This window comes from Podarcis cretensis, assembly GCF_951804945.1.
Source record: "Podarcis cretensis genome assembly, chromosome: 14".
Lineage (NCBI taxonomy): Eukaryota > Metazoa > Chordata > Lepidosauria > Squamata > Lacertidae > Podarcis > Podarcis cretensis.
In genome coordinates, this window is record NC_137183.1 from 8,297,722 (window position 1) to 8,323,403 (window position 25,682).

The 25,682-nt window shown below is 43.9% G+C and overlaps 1 protein-coding gene across 1 annotated transcript in view; it reads left to right on the forward strand.

Moving 5' to 3' along the window:
• BBS4 (Bardet-Biedl syndrome 4) overlaps nt 1-25,079 on the forward strand; it is a 37,409-nt gene extending 12,330 nt beyond the window's left edge. Inside the window, exons 3-16 of the mRNA XM_079953346.1 lie at nt 3,727-3,806; nt 5,660-5,723; nt 7,327-7,438; nt 8,313-8,385; nt 10,332-10,385; nt 14,490-14,617; nt 15,860-15,914; nt 16,776-16,844; nt 17,261-17,413; nt 18,350-18,521; nt 19,559-19,628; nt 21,530-21,668; nt 22,811-23,012; nt 24,310-25,079. Coding sequence (XP_079809472.1) covers nt 3,727-3,806; nt 5,660-5,723; nt 7,327-7,438; nt 8,313-8,385; nt 10,332-10,385; nt 14,490-14,617; nt 15,860-15,914; nt 16,776-16,844; nt 17,261-17,413; nt 18,350-18,521; nt 19,559-19,628; nt 21,530-21,668; nt 22,811-23,012; nt 24,310-24,422 — 1,484 coding nt within the window. The 3' untranslated portion in view covers nt 24,423-25,079. The remainder of the gene's footprint in view (nt 1-3,726; nt 3,807-5,659; nt 5,724-7,326; nt 7,439-8,312; nt 8,386-10,331; nt 10,386-14,489; nt 14,618-15,859; nt 15,915-16,775; nt 16,845-17,260; nt 17,414-18,349; nt 18,522-19,558; nt 19,629-21,529; nt 21,669-22,810; nt 23,013-24,309) is intronic.
• The last annotated feature ends 603 nt before the right edge of the window (nt 25,080-25,682 follow it).

Genomic DNA, 25,682 nt, shown 5'->3' on the forward strand with positions numbered 1-25,682 from the left:
TATGTGTCACTGAAGTTCAGGATGTGAGGCAACAGAGCGGCAAGCCTATTATGATAGGAGGGGGAATTATTTTGTCATTCTTGAGGCTGTTTATACAGACTTATTTCCTAGGAACTAAATACAGTGTGCCCAGATGCTGTTTGGTTTACTGGAGCCAACCATAAACAGTGTTAGAACAGAAAAAGCAAAACTCTGACCAATGAGCTGCTGGCTAGGACCCTCAGAGAGAGAATGTGTTATTATATGGGAAAGTGTACGACTTGTAATTGTAATTTGTGAGCTTTGAAATAAGTGTACCTGCCTGTGCAACAGCCTCTCTCAATCATTAGAAGTCCTGGAGTTCCTGCAGGTATTTTCCATGCACAAGCAGGAAGAGCTAACAGGGTGTGGCAACAGGAGGACAGGACAAGCACCAGCATAACCAGGAACAATGAGCTCTCCGGGACAGCTGGAGCCAACTCTGCTGATGTAATTTACAGGCCCTAGATCAGATGTGAGCAAATGAGTGAGGCCGTAGTTTCCAGTTTCCGTAGTGGATGTAGCCTACCTTGATTTCAGCAAGGCATTTGACAAGGTGCCCCATGATATTCTTGTAAAGAAGCTGGTAAAATGCGGACTTGACTATGCTACCACTCAGTGGATTTGTAACTGGCTGACTGACCGAACCCAAAGGGTGCTCATCAATGGTTCCTCTTCATCCTGGAGAAGAGTGACTAGTGGGGTGCCACAGGGTTCTGTCTTGGGCCCGGTCTTATTCAACATCTTTATCAACGACTTGGATGATGGACTCAAGGGCATCCTGATCAAATTTGCAGATGTCACCAAACTGGGAGGGGTGGCTAACACCCCAGAGGACAGGATCACACTTCAAAATGACCTTGACAGATTAGAGAACTGGGCCAAAACAAACAAGGTGAATTTTAACAGGGAGAAATGTAAAGTATTGCACTTGGGCAAAAAAAATGAGAGGCACAAATACAAGATGGGTGACACCTGGCTTGAGAGCAGTACATGTGAAAAGGATCTAGGAGTCTTGGTTGACCATAAACTTGACATGAGCCAACAGTGTGACGCGGCAGCTTAAAAAGCCAATGCAATTCTGGGCTGCATCAATAGGAGTATAGCATCTAGATCAAGGGAAGTAATAGTGCCACTGTATTCTGCTCTTGTCAGACCTCACCTGGAGTACTGTGTCCAGTTCTGGGCACCACAGTTCAAGAAGGACACTGACTAACTGGAACGTGTCCAGAGGAGGGCAACCAAAATGGTCAAAGGCCTGGAAACGATGCCTTATGAGGAACGGCTAAGGGAGCTGGGCATGTTTAGCCTGGAGAAGAGGAGGTTAAGGGGTGATATGATAGCCATGTTCAAATATATAAAAGGATGTCACATAGAGGAGGGAGAAAGGTTGTTTTCTGCTGCTCCAGAGAAGCGGACACGGAGCAATGGTTCCAAACTACAAGAAAGAAGATTCCACCTAAACATTAGGAAGAACTTCCTGACAGTAAGAGCTGTTCGACAGTGGAATTTGCTGCCAAGGAGTGTGGTGGAGTCTCCTTCTTTGGAGGTCTTTAAGCAGAGGCTTGACAACCACATGTCAGGAGTGCTCTGATGGCAGAGAAGATCAGGCACTGAATCTCAGGGATAGGGAACAATGTCTAAAAAGCCTGTGCACTCATATAACGAATGTACATACATGTCGCACTGGCATGCCTGGCTATAAATCCAAATCAGACAGCCAGAAATGCTGTGAGCTTAAGCAAAAGGAACTTGAATAATCTAAAGGACGCCTATCTATCTTCTAGGATTTCAAAACTAGAGAGGGATCGGGGGGGGGGGGGAGCTGGTAACAAGTTTGGGTCCAGAGAGATGATGCTTTGGCACTGACTCCCCTTCAGGTAGCTTATGTCACAGTAACTGCACATGGCTTCCACTGGTGTCCCCTCCCTGTGGTGAAGTTATTAAAAATGTCTGCCCACATATCTGGCTGACTGTAAGTATGCTATGTCATAGGCTGCCTGTAGCGCTTCACCAAAAGAAGGGCACTTGCCTCTCCTATCTGCTTTAAAAATAAAGTGAGCTGTTTATGTGATTCAATCAAACACTTGACGAAAGGTGTGTTTTTCAGTTCAGTTGGAACACTAAAAAGAAAACTTGATTCAGTCTTCCATGAAGCTTCCCATCTCCCCAAACCAAAGTCTCTTTACCTTGAAGAGAAGGCATGCTAGACACAGGATACAAGCCTCAGTCTGAGCTGGGCAAACTTAAAGGGGGCTTTACTCTTATTATTAGAAGGGGGGACGCGGGTGGCGCTGTGGGTTAAACCTAGGGCTTGCCGATAAGGTCGGTGGTTCGAATCCCCACAACGGGGTGAGCTCCCATTGCTCTGTCCCTGCTCCTGCCAACCTAGCAGTTCGAAAGCACGAAGTGCAAGTAGATGAATAGCAGGAAGGTAAATGCCAGTTCCATGCGCTGCTCTGGTTCACCAGAAGCGGCTTAGTCATGCTGGCACACGACCCAGAAGCTGTATGCCGGCTCCCTCGGCCAGTAAAATGAGATGAGCGCCTCAACCCCAGAGTCGTCTGTGACTGGACCTAACGGTCAGGGGTCCCTTTACCTTTACCTATTCCCTTCTGAGGTGCTTTCTCTCAAATTCTCACTCCCTACTTCACCATCAACTCGGCGCTCTTGCTCTGGCAGTCTTTTGTCTTTGTTTCCTGCTAGGCTTCTCCATCGTGATACTGGCTTGCAGACATTGGATTTTCCTATTGGTTGCTATGGTTACCTTTGGGTTGCCATAATTTCAGATGCAGAAATGAATTTGATGAACTGCAACTCGTGCCCATTTGATGTGAACAGCGGCTTGTTCTGAAAACTTTAAATAGTATCAGGAAAAGCAGTGTCCATGCTTGCCATTGATTGCATTGTGACTCGGTACTTCTTTAGAGCTTAAACACTGATTTCTCTGCAGTAACTATGCAATGAGAGGATAAGAGTTACAATACTGGCTCTGTCCCAAAGTCTATCTTGCAATAGCTAAGCAGTTGCCCTATGTCTACTCACAAGTAGAACAAGTTCTGGGTTCCATTGGGTTATTGCCTCTAAAGCTCTGACTTCAGCTTTGTATATTTAAAGTACAATTTCGTATGATCTCTCTTATCCACTCAGATCAACTAGAGAAATCTTGCTCCATCAGCTACTGTCAGAGGTGCAGTTGCTGCTTTGTGGCAGCATCCAGGTTGCATAAATCCCTGTCCTGGAAGATCCACAATGCTCTTTTCCAGTACCAAATGAAAACGTCTTTCTTCCGGTGGCCTGTCAGGGTTTTTTAGTGTTGTTTCGTGGCTTATTTAAGGGTGATCTTGCTTGCTGGTCTTGCCTTTATTTTTAACACAAGGTGATAGTCAGCTGCCTTGTACCACTAGGAAATGAGATGGAAACTTAGGATATAAATATTTAGTGAATGGGTAAATGATCAGCCATCCTTTATTCTTGTGTCCACCTTTCATGGCTCTGCTACAGTAATAATGCTTAGTATGATGTTTCCTTCCCTGCTTACTTCTTTGTCACTGCCACCTGCTGTTTTCTGCTTCATTGGAGCATAAACAATCAAGAACCTCATGTAGCAGGTCTGGTACTTCTCTCTGGGTGAAGTACAAAAACTGGGTCTCAAAAGGCATCATCTACTAGATCTCTAAATGTTTGTTTTGCTGCCTTTTTGCACAGTGCCAGAACTGCGCAGTCTGGAGAGTAGGAATTGGCTGATCCACTTGTACTACATTCGCAAAGACTATGATTCGTGTAAGGTAGGAATATGATATACCCTGACTTTTTTGCACTTTAAATCAGAGGTGGGGAACCTGTGGATCTCTAGATGTTGCTGAGCTCCGTTTTCCATCAGCCCCAGCCAATGACCAGATATTATCAGAATGGCAAACCAACATCTGTAGGGCTATAGCTTTGCCATTAGTGCCTTTTAAAGATAACTTCAGAGAAGTACCCAGGCTTTTGCTTTGGAGAAGGACTTCGGTTCTTCTTGGAACACTTCCAAAACAAGATTTAAAGATAGGGAATATACCAAGGGCTCCTTGTACAGGTTCCTCCACCCTTTTCTGGTTCATTATAGCCAGAGTTTCTTATTAAACCCGAATCAGAGGTAACCATGGTTCGCGCTAATCAAGATTGCTTCCAAACCATGATTTGAAGTGGGTTTGCATACCCCGGGTTTGGAACAATCCTAGTAAGGGTTAATATTCTTTCTGTTCCCAAAAGCCTCCTGTTAACTGAATTAACTGATTTTTTGTTTTGCATTTTGTTGGTTGGTTGGCTGGTTGCTTGCTTGCTTCAAAATCTAATGAGAGCATGGCAGCACGTTAACATGTTCCATCCTTAGGAACTGCTATCTCTTTACCAAAACTTGTCAGAGTCATGAATGCAGCTAGCCACTTTCTCCTTTTGAATAAATCGCAAGAATGGAGCCTGGGAGGCACATGGCTGGTGTTGCTGTCTCTGCTGGTGGCCAATTGTCTTTATGGCTTGGTGCCCCTCTCCTGGCCAGGCTGTGGGGCAATGGGAAGCACACTGGCTGGCACCTGTGCTGGGAGAGTTCAGGGCTGCTCTTGCATGACCCGCTGTTGCCTGCTGGCCATGCCCACCCCCCGTTGTGGTTGTGGTGGCAGCCTATTGCTGCAACTCCTCTTTTTGCTGGGCACCTCGGCCTCTCAGCCAGCCCAGGGGTGGGGCACCCATGGGTGTCCCTTTGCTGGCCACAAGGAGAAGGAGGCCCGGTCTGGGCACGGCTTGCCTTCCTGAGGCTCTGGAAGGCGACAGGAGCTCAGCCCGATGAGGGAGCCTGTTGTGGGGGCTGTCAGAAATCTGTGCCCCTCTTGCCCTCCACTGCTTGTGGCCCACTTGGTATGAAAATTTGGACCACCCTGCTCTAACCATTATGTCACACTGGCTCCTAGAGGTGCAGTTTTCTCTTTGTAGTGAATACAGGAACCTTTGGGAACCTCTGGCTATTTTTGAAAAATAATTTACTCTGTGCGAAGAGTGTGCGCACTTCTAAGGACCATCAAGGCAGGCACTTAATTTTCCAATAGATGGATAACAGCAATCTATTCCACAAGTACTTGGGTGGCAGGAGTTTTACTTGTCCTAATGTTACCTATTCAGAGGTCGTTGCCTTAATGTTAACATTTTTTAATGCAAAAGGGTTTTTTATAGTGCCATTAAATGAAATTGAAAGCCTTGCCAATGTCAAAGCCATCAAAAAGCTCCTGCTCTTGGATAATTTGACTTCAGGAGGCTCTTTTCCAGGAAGGACAAATTACCAGCGCGAGAGGTAGTGGTTTCAACAGGCATTTCCTTGCTCTGAAAAAAGGAGAAAATTCTAGGCATTTCCCCCCTCTAGCACAGAGACTGGGAATTTGTGGCCCTCCAGATACTGCTAGGCTACAAATTTCATCTTCCTTGACCCTTGACAAGGTTGGCTGGTCACAGGTTCCTCACCCCTGATCTTTTAGGTACCTTTCATTAACAAATACTGGCTTAATGTTGAGGCTAACTTATTAAAGGGTAGAGTTGACAACATTCTGCCCCTTATCCAAAAAAGGAAAATCTTTTTATTGGAACTTAACTTCTTTACTTTGTGGTTCAGATTCTTATAAAAGAGCAACTCCAAGAGACCCGTGGGATATGTGAATATGCAGTCTATGTTCAAGGTAAGCTACAAGCACCCTCCCATGGCTGTCGTGCTTCTACCTTGTCTGACACATTTTCCAAGAGCAACCTCTCTTTAGGGCTGAAAATAAAATTCTTTCACTGACTCCCTCAGTGAGTTCCAAAAATACGAGGGTGCTTCCATAGTCCACATAATCCTCGTTATTGGAAAACTATAAAAAATGGGACATTTGCCTAATCTCTCACTCTTAAGGGGATGAGAGGGAACATGAAATGTAGCCCAGAATGATATTATAATATTTCCACACCAGCAAGAAAGATAAATCTGATAAACATAGCTCAAAACACACAGGTCACATTAACATAAAAGCGTGGCTTACCATGCACAAGCAAATATCTCCTATTTCATTTTTCCTTGCTCATCTGCTTATACTGGGAGGAGACAAACCATGATCCTTGACTTAGCTTTTCACTTCCAACAAACCACAATCTGCAGCTAAGATTTCTTATTTACTTACCAACTGTGGATTGTTGGAGTAAAACAAACCACGACTTCTGGTTCTGATGTAATATTAGGCCAGGAACTGTGCTTCGTTACCTCCCAGTGCAAAGAGGGAGGGGAACAATAGCACAGAGAGACACATTCATGGCAAACTGCTAACTACAGTTTACTGTGACATGATTACTAGAAGTCTGAAAAAGAGGACAGTTGTACATCTCTCTCTCTAAAGTGTGCCCTGAAATATTTAAGGTACTTACAAACTACCAAGAAAGTTGATATTCAGTACACATTTAGCTGAAGATTACTGCAGGATTCTGAGAACTGGTGGTATTCATTTTAGTCGTTCATTAGCTACATTTTCTACCAAATGGCACATGGCATACAATACAAAAAATTACAATAAATCAGCAATACAAACATTCAACACTTATTGCACTCTTATTATAAATTTATTATTATCTTACCCTTAGGCCATTCTTCTCCCCTGAGCAGCTTAGAGCAACTTATGTACGGTTCTTCTGTCCAGGCTATAAGGGGTCATACCTACTGGAGCTAGTAGAAATGCATCATTTGCTGTTTTTACATTTTAACCGTCAGTGTGTGGGACATAAGGCAGAACTCACCGTTATAGGATAAAGATGTGACGGCTTCTATAATTTTCCTAGTTGCTGTGTCAGATGCTAAAATCCACGGCAGAAAGTTGAATCAGGGATTGGAGCTTTGAACTCTTCATCGACTGTGGTCCTTGCTGCCACTGAAAAAGTGCCTTTGTCTGTTGCAGCTGCACACATTATGCCACTGCTGGTGTGTCTAGTTTGTGCCGTGATAACAGACAAAAGCGATCCTATGGCTCTTTTAGGACAAGTGGGCCAGAGAAATGCTAAACTACCCCATGGGCTACGCTTACCACAAAGGAACAGTGGTGCAGATGGCACCATGGTTTCCAGATACAGAACCCACCAGCTGCCAGCTCTGCTCCGCTGTGACCTACCTTCTTCAAAAGCCTGCTGTGTGCTTCAGCTGGGAAGCTGGTGGGGGTAGGTTCTCCTCCTGCACTTCTATACATTTCAGCATTGCCCAGAGTGCAGCTTACTTCCTCAAAAGGACTCCCGATTAACATGCTGTGCCTTGTTGTTTTTCAGCTTTGATATTTCGCTTGGAAGGGAAGATTCATGAATCGCTTGAGCTTTTCCAAACTTGTGCTATTCTTACGCCCCGGAGTGCAGACAACCTCAAGCAGGTGGCGCGATCGCTGTAGGTGCCATTTTATTTGTCAGATTTTGGGTGTTGCATGAAGGGAGTGGGGTCACCAAAGGCTGTTTTACTCCCGTTAGCCTTCAAATTTGCATAGGCGAGCTACTTAATCATACACCCTTCCTTGTCCACACACTTAAAAACATAAAAGCCCTGCTGGACCAGACCAATTCAGACCATCTAATTCAGCATCTTATTTCAAACAGTGGCCAACTAGACACCTGTAGGACATGAAAGCAACAACCTGCCTCCATTATTTGTCTCCCGGAAACTAGTATTCAGTGACATACTGCCTTTGAACTCTGAGTTTCCATGCAGCCACCATTCCTACTACTAGCTGTCGATTAATTAACCCCCATGAATTTGTCTGCTAAAGCTGTCTAACCTAGTGGCCATCACCACCGGGGGAAAAATGATGTCTATCAGATCCGGCACTATTAGCAGAGCACACACTTAAAATAGAGAGGAGTCACTATTTTTAAAAACCCCTCCAGTCCCCCAAGTCTTAGGGTGGATAACATTTTAAAAGTTATTAAAAAGAGTTGTAAAAAGGAACAACAGCTGTGAAATTCAGATGGTAGCACCAAGTGGGCAGATACGATCCATATCATGTGACATGACATTATCTGTCCCTGCATTAGGAAAGCAAGAAATAGGGAATATCCAGACTTCTAATAAAGTCCTTTTAACAGGCGTTGTGACATGCTATGAATCCCCAGTATAGTGGACAAGTATTGGATTCTTCTGTTTGACTCTACAGCACAGTAGGCTTCCCTAGAGCTCCCTTTGATCCTCTGACTGACACACAATTGATGGTCCAGTGATACCTTGGGAGGAAAGGGTAAGAAAAATAAGATCTGACATTTTCTTGCAGGTTTCTTTTGGGAAAACACAAAGCAGCCATTGAAGTGTACAACGATGCGGCCCAATACAACGAGAAGGACTGGGTATGCCTAAGGTTTTCTTTGCTACTTGTAAATAGAAAGAAGTAGAATTTGAGACTTGCAGATCGATGGCTGACCTATGGGTCAGTTTTGTGCAGCACTTTCTTCTGTGCGAGGACAGCAGCTCCAGCAACAGCCTTCTCCTCGGAATGCAGCTTATGAGGAGAGGTGTTAATATGAATCTGGGTCTACACAGACACAGCCTTAATGATTCCTGTGGCAAGTAGTGAAAGTGCTCCTACAACAGCAGGAATTGCTGCTGCCTCTGTTGCGTGTACTTCTCACTTGGATATGTTTCCCATTGTGATCATGTTGACCAAGGACGGCTATGGCTGCTCCTTTATAGGGGAAAGGGACTGTGTGGATCAGCTCTTAGTCCCATTGGGAGTCTAGTTGCATTGAAGACATAAGCCTGTTTCATAAATTCCATGATACAGGAAAGAATATACAACCTTCCCACATAGTTGATCAAAACAGAGGAAGCGCTGGTTAGTGTCTCTGCCAGATGTGCACACAGATATTCAGCAGGAAAACAAAACATGGCTTGATACTCGCTCTTGGACTGAATGCCACATCTTGGGTGGTGAGTCCACCACAGCAGAGCATCAGCCTAGGCAAAACATTGTGTACCAAGCTGGATTACCACAATGGACACCAAAATGATCACTGCCAAGGCATATCCATTCATTTATTTGTCATATTTCTTACCCTGCTCTTCAGCCAAGAGCTCTCAGAGTAGCTAACAAAGATTTAGAAGCAGCAAAAAGCCTAAGTACAATTAACATGGATAAAGCAGCCAGGATATATCAGTGCCAGACATGTTAAATCAGAGGTCTTAAAATTTAAGGCTCTAAACACTCGAAAAGTGCTTGAGCAAACAAAAAAATGCCCTTGCCAGGCACACCAAAGACTTTGAACTCTGCCCAGGTGAATCTAGTGTTCATTTATTTGTTAAATCCATATCATGCCTTTGTACCCAAATAGTGCTCAAGATGGCTTGTACTTCTGCAGAAGCCTGACAGCATCTCTGTTGTTGAAATGGCACACTGACAAGCCTTATAACTAAATTTATCTTCCTTATTAAATGATGTAAATGTATATTGGGCCCAGTATTTATTTTCTGCTTGCATAAGCTCATCCATCAGGTTTATATGCAGAATTCCAATGATAGTTGTTAAAAGAAAGATTAACAGACGTGCCTGGCTAAATCTTTGCTGGGTTTTCAGTTTAATTGTATTTCTGTAGCATCTTTGGTCATAAAGATAACAACTCAGATCCATTGAACTTTTCTTTCTGATTCTGGAAGACAAGTAAGTTACAGTGGCCCAGTTCACACATCATGATAAACCATAGTTTATGGTTTACTGTGAACAATGAACATGCAGATCTGGTCCACTTTGCTGCTTCTCATTAACACACCACAGCAACAAACCATGTTTCTTGTCTTAACATTATATCCAAATTGGAGATCGTAGTAGTTTTGTTACACCTAGTCAGTCAGGAAGCAAAAAATCATGCTTTGTTTGAAGTAAAACCAGTCATAATCCCCAGTTCAGACATAATGCCATAGTAGGGATTGTGGTTTGTTCTTTGCATGAACTAGTGGGGATGAGCGAAGCCGCTCAGATCAGCATATTCATGGTAAACTATTAACTATGGTTTACTGTGATGTGTGAATGAGGCCAGAATTTGGCTATTTGTAAATGAAGAGATTTGTCAAGCTCAGATCTGGGGCATTTAGTACTGTTAATATTCTACTGAATGGGAATGATTTGTTACCAATCTGAGAAAATGAGATGTTTCAGTAGATTGTGCCATTCCTGTTTTTTTGAGCATATTGAACCTGTGGTTTTGCAACTTGTGAGCTTGAGACCAATAATGACAAGAGGTTCTATCCCCTCATGTATCACATGTGGATTTACACGTGTCCCCTTTCCCCTCACATCTAGGAGATCTGCCACAACTTGGGTGTCTGCTACATGCACCTGAAGCATTTCAACAAGGTAAAGGGGGCAGTCGTTTGGCAAGCATGAAAGGTCCGGAGGGTGGCAGCCTGAGAATGGGCATTTTTTTTTGCAGTGGCTCTGTTTGTGGAATGCTTTCCCCAGGGAGGCTTGCCTGGTGCCTTCATTACATAACTTTAAGCACCAGGTGAAAACATTCCTCTTCTCCCAGGCCTTTGGCTCATTAAACAATCTATGGTCTTTTAAACTGGGGGTGGATGGGTATTGTTTTGTTGGTTATTATGTTATGTATTTTTGAATTTTTATACCAGGGTGGTCGGATGTTTTTTTAAAAAAATGTTTGTTTTTTTATTTAAATTGGATTTTTAAAATAAAATGCTTTTGGAGGGAAAAAATATTTCTAAAGACAGTTTTCTATTTAAGTTACATTATAGTCCAAAGGCTATTCATAAGGAAATAAGGATTTGTTTTAAGTTTTTCATGTGTGCTGAAACTCAGTCTAAGTTGGTTTTTAAGGAAATGATTATTTTTCTCCTTCCAAATATAAACAGTTAACTTATTAAATCTCACAATAATTTCATAATTATCTATTCCAGTCCTAATTGGCAGATATGTTGCAGAGAGGGCAACTTGATAAAAGGACTTGGGGGTTGTTCTTTCAAGCATTGGAATGGATTCTTTTCATGACTGACAGGTCCCTAGTATGCCTCTCATTTTCATGTTAGAACCACAATATTTGTTTTTTCCTAAAACAGCTGCTACGGTCATAACAAGGGTTGAAGGCAACCCTGTTTAGGGAAGTTTTTAATGTTTGATGTTTTATTGTGTTTTTAATATTCTGTTGGGAGCCGCCCAGAGTGGCTGGGAAAACCCAGCCAGATGGGTGGGGTATAAATAATAAATTATTATTGTTGTTGTTGTTGTTGTTGTTGTTGTTGTTGTTGTTATCAAATAAGTTATGCGCAACTGAAACTTTCCCATAATATTACTTTGTGTACAACCTGGTAGGATTTGGGTTTGAATTGCAGAAATCAGCCTTTTTGGTGGGTGGGGTATCAAGGACTGACACATAGAGGAGTGGTTGGGGGGAAGCTATGGGGGTATAACAGCCTTGCCCAGACTAGTGCCCACAAGATGCTTTGCACCACAACGTCCATCATCCCTTACCATTGACCAGACTGTTTGAGGCTGATGGGAACTATAGTCGAAAACATCTGGAGGGCATTAGGCTGAAGAAGGCTTGGATGTAGGATTGAGGTGTGCAGAACTGCTGTTAATAGACAGGAAATTATATGTGGCTGAGCAGCATGTACGTGTATGGCCCCTGGAGTACCTAGCCCATGTTCCTATAGTTAGTGAGTGAGTGACAGAAACAGCCCAGACCTCCTCAGTCTCTGCAAAACGTGAGGCCTATTAGCTTGCTGTTTGAATGGGACCCTAAATGCGGAATCCTCTGCATGTTAAACCAAATCCACACCACGTATTGGCTGTCAGAGTTTTGAGTGGAAAGCTGGAAGAGCAGAGATACCCACCTCTGCTCTTCCAGTAGAAGAATCTAGCTGGAAATGCTCCAAAATCCTGATATCTGACAGGAGCAAGCCAGCGGCAAACCACACCAAGCAAGTTGGAGTTAACCGTTTATAAGCAAAAACAGAATCTGCACAGGAGCGTCAGGCCTAATGAGTACAGCAAATCATCTCTGGCAGGTCTTTCCCCCATGAAGCAGCCTCAGTCATCTCTCTCTCTTGGCCTCCCTCTTCCTGCTTCAGCCTCTGTTTCTGGACTTCTCTCTGACACAGACTACCCTCACTCATTGAGCCCTGTTACCTCTCCAGCTTTCGACACCTTCTCCCTGCAGTCTTCTCCCTCTGACCACTCATTGTCGTCCCGCCACCAATCCCCTGGCTCTGAGCCTTTTTCCCTTGGGGCTTTCCCTGTTCGTTCCTCTCACCATTCCTACATCCAATCAGCCTGTGACAATATCTGAGTATGACCTGAATGCCATATTCCATGTGTCGCTGGCACAAAAGCGATTTAGAAGAATCCTCGTCATTATATATTTTACATGGCTGTTTATTTTTGCATATTTAAAATTTTATATATGCATGTTTTATGATGGCCTATACTTGTAATGCCTAATAAAGGTTTGGCGAAGTAAGAAGTACCACGAAAGGGAGCCTCGGACCTGGTGAGCACATCACCTGTTTCCTGAGCTGTAGCCTGGAGGCTTTCGGACGATCGCATGAAAATGCCTGGGCTCCATGCATTGTTTGTTTGGTTCCCACCATATCTTTAGCATCTGTAGCCCTCCAGATGTTTGCATCAGCCCTTGTCCGCATGGACAATGGTCAGGGATAGTGGGAGATTTCTGAGTGATGAAGCCAGTTGCAGAAAGTATCCAAGATAGCAATGCTGTCTTTACTGAGAATACTGTAGCCCTCGGGTCAGAGCTTGCTCTACTGTCACCAATTAGGAAGATGTACCAGTTTGATTCTTGCAAGCCATGAAAATGGTCCATTCTCTCCAGTTTGGGGCACACAAACATTTGCATTGAGGTGTTAATGGGCCATTAGTATGAGAAATTTCCTCCTGCTCACATTTCCCCTTTGCTGCGCCCCGACCGTACACCATGCTGCTTCCTTGCATCGAGTCACATGGGCCTATAAAATATAATGAAGCCTATAGAATGTGCTGGCATTTTAGCTTTTTAGCAGTGAATATCCCATGGCTGCATAATTCTTTTTTACTTTGTCAGCATCTCTCTCCTTTAATGTGCCTGGAAAAAAAGAGAGAAGAAAACCTGCAACCTTTCATTCCAGTCCCACCGGCTGGGCCCAGGGGAGGAAAAGAGGCCATTGCAATCGATGCCTCTCATTGGAGGGGATTAACAATGTGCCCAGGAGGAGCAGTTCTGCTCCTTTGTGCAGTTCAGCAGCCCTCCTGGCTCAGTGCTGGGATAAGCATTTTGTGGAATGATGAGCTGTAAAAGCCTCGGTAACATCCAATCCTGCCACTCCGCAGATTCTGGTTTCCTAGTGCTTCTAGGCCTATTTAACTCGGGAAAGCACCCAGGAAGACAGGAGGGGGACGGGCAAAGCAAATGCAGCCCCACCTTTGAGGCTGAGCCCACTGCCCACTTGGCTGGAGCAATCAAGGGGGAAGGAAGGAGGAGATGAACTCTGCTCCTAGCTCGCCTACTATAGGACCTGTTTTGGCAGCGGAGGGAGAGAGTTAGAAAAAAAGGGCCTATCCCAAGAGCTTCATGCAAGAAATTATATTCCGAAAGAAAGAAAGAAAGAAAGAAAGAAAGAAAGAAAGAAAGAAAGAAAGAAAGAAAAGAAAAGAAAAAGTATCTCCAGAGGAGCTCAAGTTGGACCAGCAAAAGGGAGTGAGGAATTAACAAGCAAGGGGAGTTTTAAAAATTGTGAGGCATCCACAGTTGTCCAAAGGGGAGAGCATTGGTGAATGTGTTAGCTTGGTTGCTTTTCTGTCTTTCTCCTATGGGTGTAGCTGCATCATATATGCAGCAAGGGAGTGGGACCCCAGATACCTGGTTGGTTTGCATTCCAAAGGTCCCAGGTTCAATCCCTGACATCTCCAGTTCAAAGGGATACAGATAGCTGGACTTTCTCAGCCCGAGAAGGGCAGCAGCCCAGTGGTAAAATGTCCCAGCTTGAGTTTCCAGCATCTCCAGGTGAGGATGGTAGAAACTCCTGTCTGAAACCCTGGAAAGCCACTGCCGTTGAGCTAGATCAATGGGTGGTCTGACTTCGTACAGTGCAATTGAATAAGCTCAAAACTTATTTGCTCATTCTTTTTCTGGGTCATTGAGTCACCACACCATGACCACCAAACACTGCCCTTCTGCTTTCAGGCTTTTGCAGCCACAAAGACTACAAGTATTTTTTAGCCCACTGGCTGCAGAAACACACCTCTGCTATCCTAGTGCAAATGAACCAGTGCTCAGGCTGGCTCTTTGCCAATTTCAGTAAGGAGAGATTTCAAAAAGATTTATTTTGTCGCTCATCTTTGGTGTTTTATTATATAGGTTTACCATTTCAGTGTGAACCACTTCATGAAGTCCACCTGAACAGTGGCATATAAATATCTGAAAATGAATAATAAACTCTGTGCTCTGCTCAGGCAAAAGATCAGCTAAATAATGCCCTGGAGCTCAACCGACATGACCTGACATACATGATGCTGGGGAAGATCCACCTGTTGGAGGGGCAGACGGACAAAGCCATTGAAGTCTATAAGAAAGCAGTGGAGTAAGAGCCTTTCTTCTCTTGTGCTGTTGGGGGTGAAGGTTAGGAAAGATGTCTTGTGACCAGGAATTAACCCCATTGTACAGAACTAGGAAGCGTTGAGAAAGGTCTTCTCTCGTGGCCCAGGCAGCCATGTTAGGCACAGTTTTGGATTACTGCTCCCACCTTTCAAGTCCCTTTGAAGCGCATGAATTCACACAGGTCTTCAACCCCGAGGCTACAAGCCAGTGTGACAGCCTGCAAATCAGCTTCTTCAAACTATTTCTGAAGGCTGTTCCGATGCTAACACGAGCATTTTCATAGCACTCATGAGGGGAAACAGAATCTGCTGCTGCTGTTCTCACAGTATGAGCCGAGGAGCATATGTCAGCCCCATTTCCAACAAAAGGGGTTCTGTTCAAATAGCCTCTAATAGAATTAGGTTTGTTCATTTTTTGGTGTGTGGTTTTTTTTTTTTTAAGGAATCATTTGTCTTTTATTCCTTCCTCGGTTTGTATTTATTTATTATTTAATAAATGCATTTAAATGCCTTTCATCGCAGTAGATCCCAGGGCAGAGTACAAATTGCATAAAAGCACACAAAACAGCCATGCACTGCAAAGCCGACAGGAACGATAAGAACAGCTGTATGGCCTTTTAATGTAAATCGATCAGAGAGCTTTGCTGTGGTGCAGTATGTAAATTGAAAAACAAAAACAAAATACAAACAATACCTCTGGTAGAGTGGGGGAAAGCTCCTTTGCATTTGCTGCCCCAGCCAATTAAAATACACAGCAATGGTAACTGGATGGGCTTGTTAGCCCTGGAATATTCCAGAGGCAAATGTATTTAAGCCTTTCTGTGAGCCCCTTGCTTTCAGCAAGTAAAATATTTCTGCCCGGCATGTCATTTGCCATAGTCTTCTGCTCAAGCCACACAGTGGCAGATGGGGGCTTGGTAGTCCTTCTTTAAGGCTGATAAAATGTCTCCTTCACATGCATGATTGGGACTAGTCCTCCTATTACGCAGGATGCAGATCACTTCAAGTGGCAAATTTTGGATCCCCATCAAAGGGTATCAACTTGTACGATATTTACTGTCGTTTATTTTTATCACGATAGTGGGGAACATTTGTATCTTCTGCTTCTGGTGCAGAAATGTCATGGGCCATCTCTGCGTGAAACTCATTTATGCCCTTGCATAACAATGTATTAATGAGGGCACCAGATGCCATAAAACTCTAGGGTCTCTTTTTCTTTGTTTCAGGTTCTCTCCGGAAAACACAGAGCTCCTTACAACTCTGGGCTTGCTCTACCTGGAGGTATGGGAGGTTGCTAATTGGTTAGTTGTTCAGTTTGGTCCAGCAGCCGTTAATGGCATTCATGTTGAGGCATCCCCATTGCCGCTTTGAGACTTTTCTCAAAAAGTTACACCAGACTATCTCTTCTAAATATGTGCTTTAGATCCTCACAGGAAGGGACTTATCTTACGCAGTTGAGCCAAAGCAGAATGCAGATAGGCTCTGCTTCTAGAACCTGCTAGTCCAAGTATATGAAGAAGAGAAAAGTACCGTAGCTTTGTGAGTTTTCTATATAGGAAAGGACCACGTATTGGATAAAAAGGCACCTTAGAGAAATTCAGAAATGGCTTTAAAGTTTCCTGGGGATAAGCAATGTCACACAGTTTTGTGAGTCGACAGTTTTCTCTGTACCATAATTCTGCCAAATCCCTAGCTCACCCCCAAAATGGTTCTTGTTTATGCAGCTTGGGCCTCCATTTTGTCTCTGGGCAGGATTTCCTCATCTAAATGCTTTCTTCATTTCCTAGCAGCCTCAGTAATGGCCCAAGATTATTAGGTTTCTAGTGTTGATTTCCCAGGAGGAAATGATAGGGCTTTGAATCATGGAGTGTGATATTTGGGGCTGGTTGACTTTTGAGTCCTTTCTCATGGGAGAGCCAGATTTAGAGCATGTCAGCCAAAGATGCACAACAGTCCTCTGGAGAGAGTGCGCAGTGGCTTCCTGGTTGTGTTGGATAAACCTCAGACAGTTGTTTGTTGCAGTTCCTAGAGAACCTGCATGTGGCGTAGGAAGTAACTATGACCGTGGAGTAGAAAGCAGTGAAAAATGTATTGTGCTTCAGTTGTTTAAATGTTCTACTGATATTTCCCCCCTTTACTTAGCTCGAGGTTCATCAGAAAGCCTTTGAGTATCTTGGGAACGCACTCACGTATGATCCCAGCAACTATAAGGTAACTCAGGGGATGGGAACATATTGAATTGTTGGCAGAAACAGAAGAAAATCAATATGAATGTCACCAAATGGTAACCTAAGTAAACAGCTGGATGAGCTGGTCAGAGTCACTAAAGCACCCTTTCCTTCTTGGCGCTCTCCGCATGTTTTGGACTGCAACTTTTGTCAGCCCTAGTTGTAGTCCAAAACATCTGCTGGGCACCATGTTGCGGAAGGCTGATCTTTCTTAGTCCTTGGTCCTGCCTATCCCACAAGGTTCCAGGTATGTGTGGCTTTGGGTGTATTCCTGATGTGCAAAACCTGTCTCCAGTCATTGTTCTGATAATGCCTTCGCGTTCTTTACTCACCGACAGTGGTGAAAAGTCAGTTTGTTAGCCTCCTACGATTTGGTTTTTGCTTTATTCTGTTCAAAAGGCCATCTTGGCAGCTGGCAGCATGATGCAGACGCATGGAGACTTCGACGTAGCCCTCACCAAGTACCGAGTGGTCGCTTGTGCTGTTCCTGAAAGCCCCCCGCTCTGGAACAACATTGGAATGTGCTTCTTTGGCAAAAAGAAATATGTGGCGGTAGGTGTGTTTTGTGTCATCTGCCTACCCTATTACCTTCCTGAATTTGCATCCATTTGTGATTGTCTTTTACCCCCCGCCCTTCCCCTCTCCCCAATCCTCCGGCATGCAGAATTGGAAGTGGGGAGGCAGGCATTTCTTTCAATAGCATTGGTGTACCTCTGGCTATTTCTTGGCTTCTCCATACCCCAGCATAAAGGAGAGAAATGCCCACCTACCCCTTGGCACAAACATAGGGTTTTATCTTATTTGCACTGATGTTTGGAAAAGATAAAAACAATCAGGGTTTTGTTAATTCCGTCTTGGCTAGCATAGGCAACTGGAGAGCAACATCAGTGCTGGTTTTGACCCATAAAGCCTTGAACTGCTCATGACCCCAATACCTTGAGGACCGTCTCTCTCCATATGAACCTACCCAGACCCTGAGATCATCTTCTGAGGCCCTTCTTTGTGTGTCTCCACGAGAAGTACGGAGGGTGGCAACACAAAAATAGCCCCTTTCTGCAGAGGCTCCCCATCTGTGGAATACTCTCCCCAGGGAAGTTCCCCTGGTTCCTTCATTGTACACCTTTAGGCACCAGGTGAAAACGTTCTTCTTTAATCAGGCCTTTTGGCTGATTGGCATCTAATGCCCTTTTAAATGTGTTGTGGAAGAGGGGATTATTGGGTTGTCTTTATTTTTGTTTTTATTATCTATTCTGTGCTTTGTATATTTTATTTTATATTTTTCTGTTTTGGACCTCTTTGAGATCTCCGGGTATAGGGCAGCATACAAATTTAATAAATAATAAAATAAATGAATGAAGTTCTTTTTGAGAGGCGTTTTTATTTGGAAGGATCAAAAAAAAATTGTACCCTTGGCCTCTACCCCTAAAGCAGCCATTTCATAATGCCTTTGCCTTCTCTCTTATTGAACGGAGCCATTTCCCCCTGCAGGCCATCAGCTGCCTGAAACGAGCAAACTACCTTGCTCCCTTTGACTGGAAGATTCTGTACAACCTTGGCCTCGTCCATCTGACAATGCAGCAGTATGCTTCTGCGTTCCACTTCATCAGTGCTGCCATCCATCTCCAGCCAAAGCTGGCAGAACTCTACATGTTGTTAGCAGGTAGCACCACACACACCTGCCACCCTTGCCTGGTTACTTCAATGGAAATTCTGTTTCTTATTGACGTTGGGGGATGCCACCCTGGTTGAAATCACTAGTATAAATTTATGTAGTGTTTTAAGCACGTGGTTTATTCAATACTGATGATATCATTTCTCCCCTTAATAATCCCAGTAGACATTATTCCTATTATACAGACTGGGGACTTAGTTCAAGAGACTGACTTGCCTAAGGCTACCTCTTATAGTCATGACTAAATGGGCAGTTCGAATCCAGATCTCCCAGGTTCACATCCAACTTTCTGTTCAGTGAACTAAACTCTGGCTTGAAATAGAATCAGCTGCGATGCAGGTGCAAAAGTACCAGATCCATGGGTAAGGAAGACGGAGGATTCCTATCCTTGGTTAGCATTGATCCTGAACACATGAAGCAGGCTTATACTTAATGGGTCTATGTAGCCCAGTATTGCCTTTTCTGGTTGGTAGTAGCTTTCCAGTGTCTCAGCCATTGGGTCTTTCCCATCACCCAATACTTGAGATCTTTAGCTGGGGATGAAGAACCTCTGGTCCACCAGACATTGTTGGACTACAACTCCCCTTATCCCTCAGCCCTTGGCCATTCTGGGTAGGGCATATGGAAGTCGCAGCTCAACAACATCCAGAGGGCCACAGGTTCCCCATTTCTGCTTTAACTGGAGTTGGCAGGGAGTGGACCTGGAAACCTGAGCAGGGCCTTTCTTCTGAGAAGACTGTTCCCTGTCTCAAACCTGAACGCTTCTCTTGAAGAGGCTTGTGTGTTCTCTCAGCAAGCTTAGTGTATTTTTGACCCTTCCTTAAGAGCATTGCATGGGGGGCGGGGGGCGGTGAATAAAATGCAAACCCTACTCCACCATCAACTTCCTGGAAGGCAAGTCATTCTCTCAGTCCTTTTCCCAGCTGCAATATGAGAATAAAGACATTGGCCAAAGGTGCAGAATTAATTTAGAATTTCTTCACTTTGCCAGCAAGAGTTACCCCATTTCCCCTTTCTTGATACAGTTGCTTTGACAAATCTCGAAGATGTAGAGAATGCCAAGCTCGCCTATCAGAAAGCTTCAGCGCTGGACACGTACGTTTCTCAGTTTACTTGGGGCAGTTTACTTGTTAAATAGTGCTCTTTCTGCACCTACCCAAGAGTGGCTCCATAGAGCACATATCCTCTCCCATTTCCTCACTAGCAGTACCTTAAGGCTGGCACTATCTGTGAGCTTTCTTGTTTCTTAGGACCACACTTACTCAACTTTTGTTTTAATGGGAGGTGGTGGGGGGATCAGGAGGTTGTGCATGCATGTTTCTGTAAGGGGGCTCTAGTCCATGAAAAGTGTTTTCCACACTAAATCTCCCTCTGGAACTTGCCATATGAACCTAGTTCCACTAGTCATTAGGTGTGTGCAAGTGTTATCCTGCACAGATTAATCTGGAAATGTACTCTGTAAATCTTGGGCCTCCAGTGTTTGCTGAGCTTCACTTGCTTCTTTCAAGTGCAATTGCATCATTGCTGACCTAAAAACTTAGAAAATCTGCAAGAGTGGTCGGCAAACAGCATCACTTCCCAGTTCCTTAGCAGAACTCGCAGCTCACCATTTGTAAGAAACCACCTCCACTGTATGTTGTCATGATCTCAAAGATAACGTGTGTGCTACCTGGGAAGGTGTTCTTGGTAGCCACATTATAAAAACCATCTCCTGCCTCACCTTTTGGGGTGACATTTGGAGACCAGCTGGGAGAGGCATTTCTGTTTTTTAAATACTATTTCCCTTGGGATTAGAGTATTTAACCTCCATCTGCTCCATGTTGTTGGAATAGGATCAATAAACAGTGGCCAACTTGCAAGTTCCAGGACTATGATAAGGTGCTTTGCCCTACAACTGCAAGGTATTTGGGGGATAGGTTTCAACATGTGCCTCACCATACAGGTGTGACGCGAGTTTCAAAGCCAGTTGGAAATCTCTTGCAGTTGGGGGATTACAACTGTGGCATCTAGGATTGTTTATGCACCAACTATTATCTTGCCTCAGAACTATGGAGCTACTTTTGGTCACATTGCACCAAATCCTGCCCAATCTTGACACTTAAAAGCTGCTGAACTCCAAGCATAAGCATGGCCAGAGGGGGGCAGGAACCCTCCCATCAAGTAAATAAAAATACTGAACTGACCAATTGCATTGCAGATAATTTGGTTCTCCCCCCCCCCCCCCATAAAGGCTGCCTCCTAAAATAAATCCTGGCTACGCCTAAGACACAAGTTCAGTGCATGCTCCCAGGCACTTTAAAAACTTCAAAATCTGGCTTCCAGCACAATCATTAGACATGTGCTTAAGAACCTTCATTTCCATTTAAAAAAAAACCCAGGTTTTTTTCTTCATTCATATAGTTTTGGAGATAACACTTGGAAAGGGGATACGTAGGATGTGTTAAAGGCCCCAAGGGTCTCTCTGCCTGAGGCTACACTTTCGTACAGCTCCTTGTCCATGTACAGGCTCTCGGTTTTTCATTACTCTCTTACTGTTTGTTCAGCCAATCAGATCTAATATGTAAGATAAAAATTACCTTTGGACACTTACATCATTTTTATGATCTATTCTTCTCATTTCTGAAAAAGTAGAATTTGACCTACTAGGTTACAGAACTCTTAATTTTATCTGTACTGCAACTGTTTGTTTTTATATGTGGACTTGCTTTACTAGATGAACTTATTTTTAACTGTTTTGACAATTTCCTTGTGTTGTGGTTGTAATTTTTTTATATATAACTGTTTATTTTATTGTTGTAACCCCCCCTGGGACCTTATGCTAAAGGGTGGGCAAGAAAGCTAATTCATCCAATTAATAATTTCAGCAAGCAAAAGGCCTAAAAGATCTCACAGATGGGTCTTGGTCCTGGCTGCAATACTTGCTGACAACAGTGCAGTTTACCTCCTTTTAGCACCAGTACCATTTATACTACCATGTTGTCTCTCCTGGGTTTCAGGTTCAGCCCGCTGATAAATCTGAACTATGCAAGCCTGCTCTACAATCAGGGGGATAAGAAGGGGGCAGTTCTTCAGTATCATGAGATGAAAAGAAAGGTCCAAGCATTAGTGGATAGCACACCGGAGTTTGACCCTGAGGTATGTTAGTTTAAACCACTGCTTGCAGCTCCCAAACAGCTACGCAGTGAGGGGTCGTTTTGTTAGCGGAACTTCAAACAGAGTGTGTGGTTACTGAGACAACTAAGGGGTAGGGGTGGGAGAGAAGAGAGTATAGATGCATCACAAATAGAGCCCTTTAAAATGAGAATGTAACAAAATCCCTTTTTAAAAAATCAGAAACAACTAATACAGTGGTACCTCGTTTTTTGAATGTAATCCGTTCCGGAAGACCGTTGGAGTTCTGAAATGTTCAAAAACCGAAACACAGTATGAAAGCCTAAAAACGGAAAACTCAGTACGGAAACTGCGTGGCATGTTTGACTTCCGAGGCGTGTTTGAAAACAAGCATTTACTTCCAGGTTTACGGCGTTCGAAAATTGAAACTGAGATGTTCAAAAACCGAGGTACCACTGTAGTAGCATGGTTGGGATGCCTTCTTAGCTGTCAGTGGACCTAGATAGCATTCCCTGAAATTTGGGGTGGGGAGTTTGGGCACCTCTGGGGACGGGGAGGCAGGCACACAGAAAAAGGGCAAGAGGTGCCAAGGTTCAGGAAGATGAGACCCCTTCCCCCTCACATTTTGCCCTTAAAAAGGGGGGTAGCACATGGTCTCCATGCAAAACATCCTAGGTTTAATCCCCAGCCCCTCCATATAAGATTTTTGGAAGCCCCGGAAAGCTGCTGGCAGGCAGTGTAATCTGAGCTTGATGGACCAATGGTCTGCTTTTTGTGAAAGGCAGGTAGCTAAATACCAGCATGGCTGTCCAAGTTGTCTTTTGCTTCCGGATCTTTGGCTGGGCAGGATGATGTACTTCAGGGGAACATATGGCAAGAGGTTATACGTGCGTTTTCCCCAAGTTCTCCTTCCTCCTTTGCCTTTTATCAGGGAGAACCTTTGCCCCCCCCCCCAGATATTGCTGGACTGCAACTCCCATCTTCCCTGACTACTAGGCATGCTGGCTGGGGCTAATGGGAGTTGTCAAAAACATCTGGAGGGCTACAGGTTAGTGTCCCTGCTTCATATGGAAGCAGAACTGGAATAAGATTTGATGGCAATGGTGTTTGCTGACCAGATTTTCAATTTCTTCCCACCCCCCGTTTCCCTCTTCACACTTGGGTAGATGGTGGATGTAGCTCAGAGACTAGGTGCTGCCTTGCAACTGGGAGAGGTTGCAGTCTGGGCTAAACCTGCTAAAGACTCCAAATCAAAGCAGCGAGCAACTGCATCTAGCAAATCCTCCAGCACACAACCTTTGGGCTCTAACCAAGCCCTGGGACAGGCCATGTCTTCTGCAGCTGGGTATGCCAAGACCATGATTTCAGGTATGTCTGTCTGCACCATGTCTATCTGCATAGGCAGAACCATTTCCCTTTTTTCTTTTCGTTGTCTGAATGCTGACAACCGGGAGCTACACAGTAGCAGTTGTAAGTGTTCACTAGTCATTTGTAACCTCACAGGGAGATTAGCCTTCAAGCAGTTAAACCCAGTGTTGCAAGTGCTCAGGTTAAATGGAGAGCTGGACTTAACTGTGAAAAACTTTTAGAAGTAGGTCCTGCATACTTCTGCAGAAAGAAAGAGTTAACAACTTTCATATAGACACAAGTTATTTCATATAGACACAAATTTGAATTTAATGGCAAGGATGGATTCATTCAGATTCTGTGCCCACTACTAGCATATAACTTGCAAAAATAGCAGGTGATGTCTCCAGGCAGCTTGGAGACCATGCATATAATAACTAGTTTTAGTCTGTGCTCGAAAATGTTCCCAGGAGGTCTAGGTTCAGCAGTGAGGAGTGTTGGTTTTATGTATATTCTGCCTTTTACTCAGTAAGTGATAGTAGCAGGATAGTGTAGAGCAGGAGCAGAGGGAATAAAGGAGGGAACAGGGAATCCTCACAAATCTGTATATGATCTCCACTTATCACTCTGGCTCTTAAAAGGCAGGGGCCTCAGGATAGTTTTGCAAAAGACATTATCTGCTGCAGATAAATCTAACCACAATTGAGCATTTGTTTATTTAACAAATTGTATATTCTGCTTGATTGCAAATAGAACCTCTAAGCAGTTTCTACCCACTATCAGATATTTCCCACCTTTTGGGGCCAGAGGGCACATCTGCAAACCAGAGAAACTGCTGTGGGCATCACAGACACCCGGCAGATTTCTTGATATAATGCTTCTTCTGTCAAGCCTAATTTTAGCAGGGGGAATAAAACCATGCGGGCAGTAGAAAAAGCCTCTGTGGGCACATGTGCTCGCTGTTCAGGCTGACCCATTTTCCCACACCGCCCCCCCCCCAAAAAAAACCCCAATGTGTAATAGTTTATTCACTTGATGGTTCTAGAAGTTACTAGAATGGGAGAAGTCTCCTTTCTCAATCAAGGCCAAAGAGAAATGCTTGTTACTTCGGGCTGACAAAAATATTCCAGGTTACTTACAATGTGATTTGGTCCAACTGAGCCATAAGGATGCTCAGGAGCAAAGGCTGCTCATGAAATTGGGCTAGCCTGCACGGTAAGCAATATAGAAACATTAGGCATTTCATCATCCACCAAAAGCTCTCTCTTGTTTAGAAGAGAAAAGCAAATTGCTGATTTGTGCTCACTTTCATTTTCAGGCGCTGGAACTCAGCTGGCCAAGCCAGTGGAGCCTAAGCCTGCCTCAGATCCAGAGAAAGCTGCATCAGCTGAAGGGCAGGAGCCGCCTATGGAACAAGAAAAGGAAACTTGAAGAGACTACCAGGAGAGCTTGTAGAGCTGCAGAACCTGCCCTGCTAGTGAGAGGAGCAAGATGTGTAAAGTTGGTATCACCCAAGCCTTGCTCCAGCAAGAGGTTCTCTCTCCATCCTTGAGCCAGCAGGATGCTTGGGAAATGTTTAAAATCTACTTTCTTCAATATTCCAAATTAAGAGGATTATGAAAGATGCCCTCAAGAGAACAGCAAATGAAATTTGGGAGTAGTCCTGGGAAAAGTTAAGTTCTTTGCAGCAGAAGTTGGGTTTTACAGTTATTCTTCAAGTTACTGACAGAAAAACACAACTGTAGAGAGGTGCCCTAAAAATTGAGACTGCAGCATTCCTTGTGCTTTTGTCTTGCCCTCTCCTAACATATCTGTACTGATAGTAGCCAGTGGCTAACTGCTAAAGGGCAGCCTGAAGCATCTGTACTCTCAAACCAAGTTCTCCGAGGTTTTCAAATTTTGAATGGATTAAGCTACTGCTTTAGGATCCCAGAAAGATCAAGCAGACCAATGATCAGCAGATATCTTCTATCACTGAATGGTGGAATTTATCACTACAGCCAATTTGGCTGAATTACTTTATATATAGGGGGAGCTTTTTAAAAGATGTAAATAGAAATATTTAATAAAAGGATTGAAATGCTTCTATTTAACTTGTCCCATGTATTACTTGATTCCTTATTAACTTTGAAGATGGATTATGTTTGCTATCTTTTCACCTGGCACATATATATCTTAGTATTAGAAAACAAATACAAGAAGACAAGTCTCAGTTGCAAATGAAATAAAAGAGCAATGTTACCTAAGGTTCCAGATTAGATACCTGAGAAATGTATAGGATAGGGGCACGTCATGAAGGAAGGGCTCAGCCAGCTTCTCAGTTTCAGTTTGACAGAGGCAATCCTAGCCCCTAGTACTAGCTGTGCATCTAGAAGCAAAGCTCAGTAAGGGGGTCCTGGCTGTGAAACTGTTCTTGTAGGATGTCTAGAACAATCATAGGCTCTTCACTAGCCAACAGTTCCATCCTACCAACTTTTCTTCATTCTTAGCCAGACCACACCATTCAAGGACTCACAGCCTATTGTGAATACCACCCTCTCAAAGAGCTTTTGTTCAAATTGTATATTGATTGTTGATTTCTGATCAGTAGTGGCCAGTGGACAATTTTGAATTGTCTCCCGTTTTGTTTGAGAGAGTGCTTTGTCACTGAGCCACATTTAAACAGGACTTTGGAAAGCAGCATTCAGACAT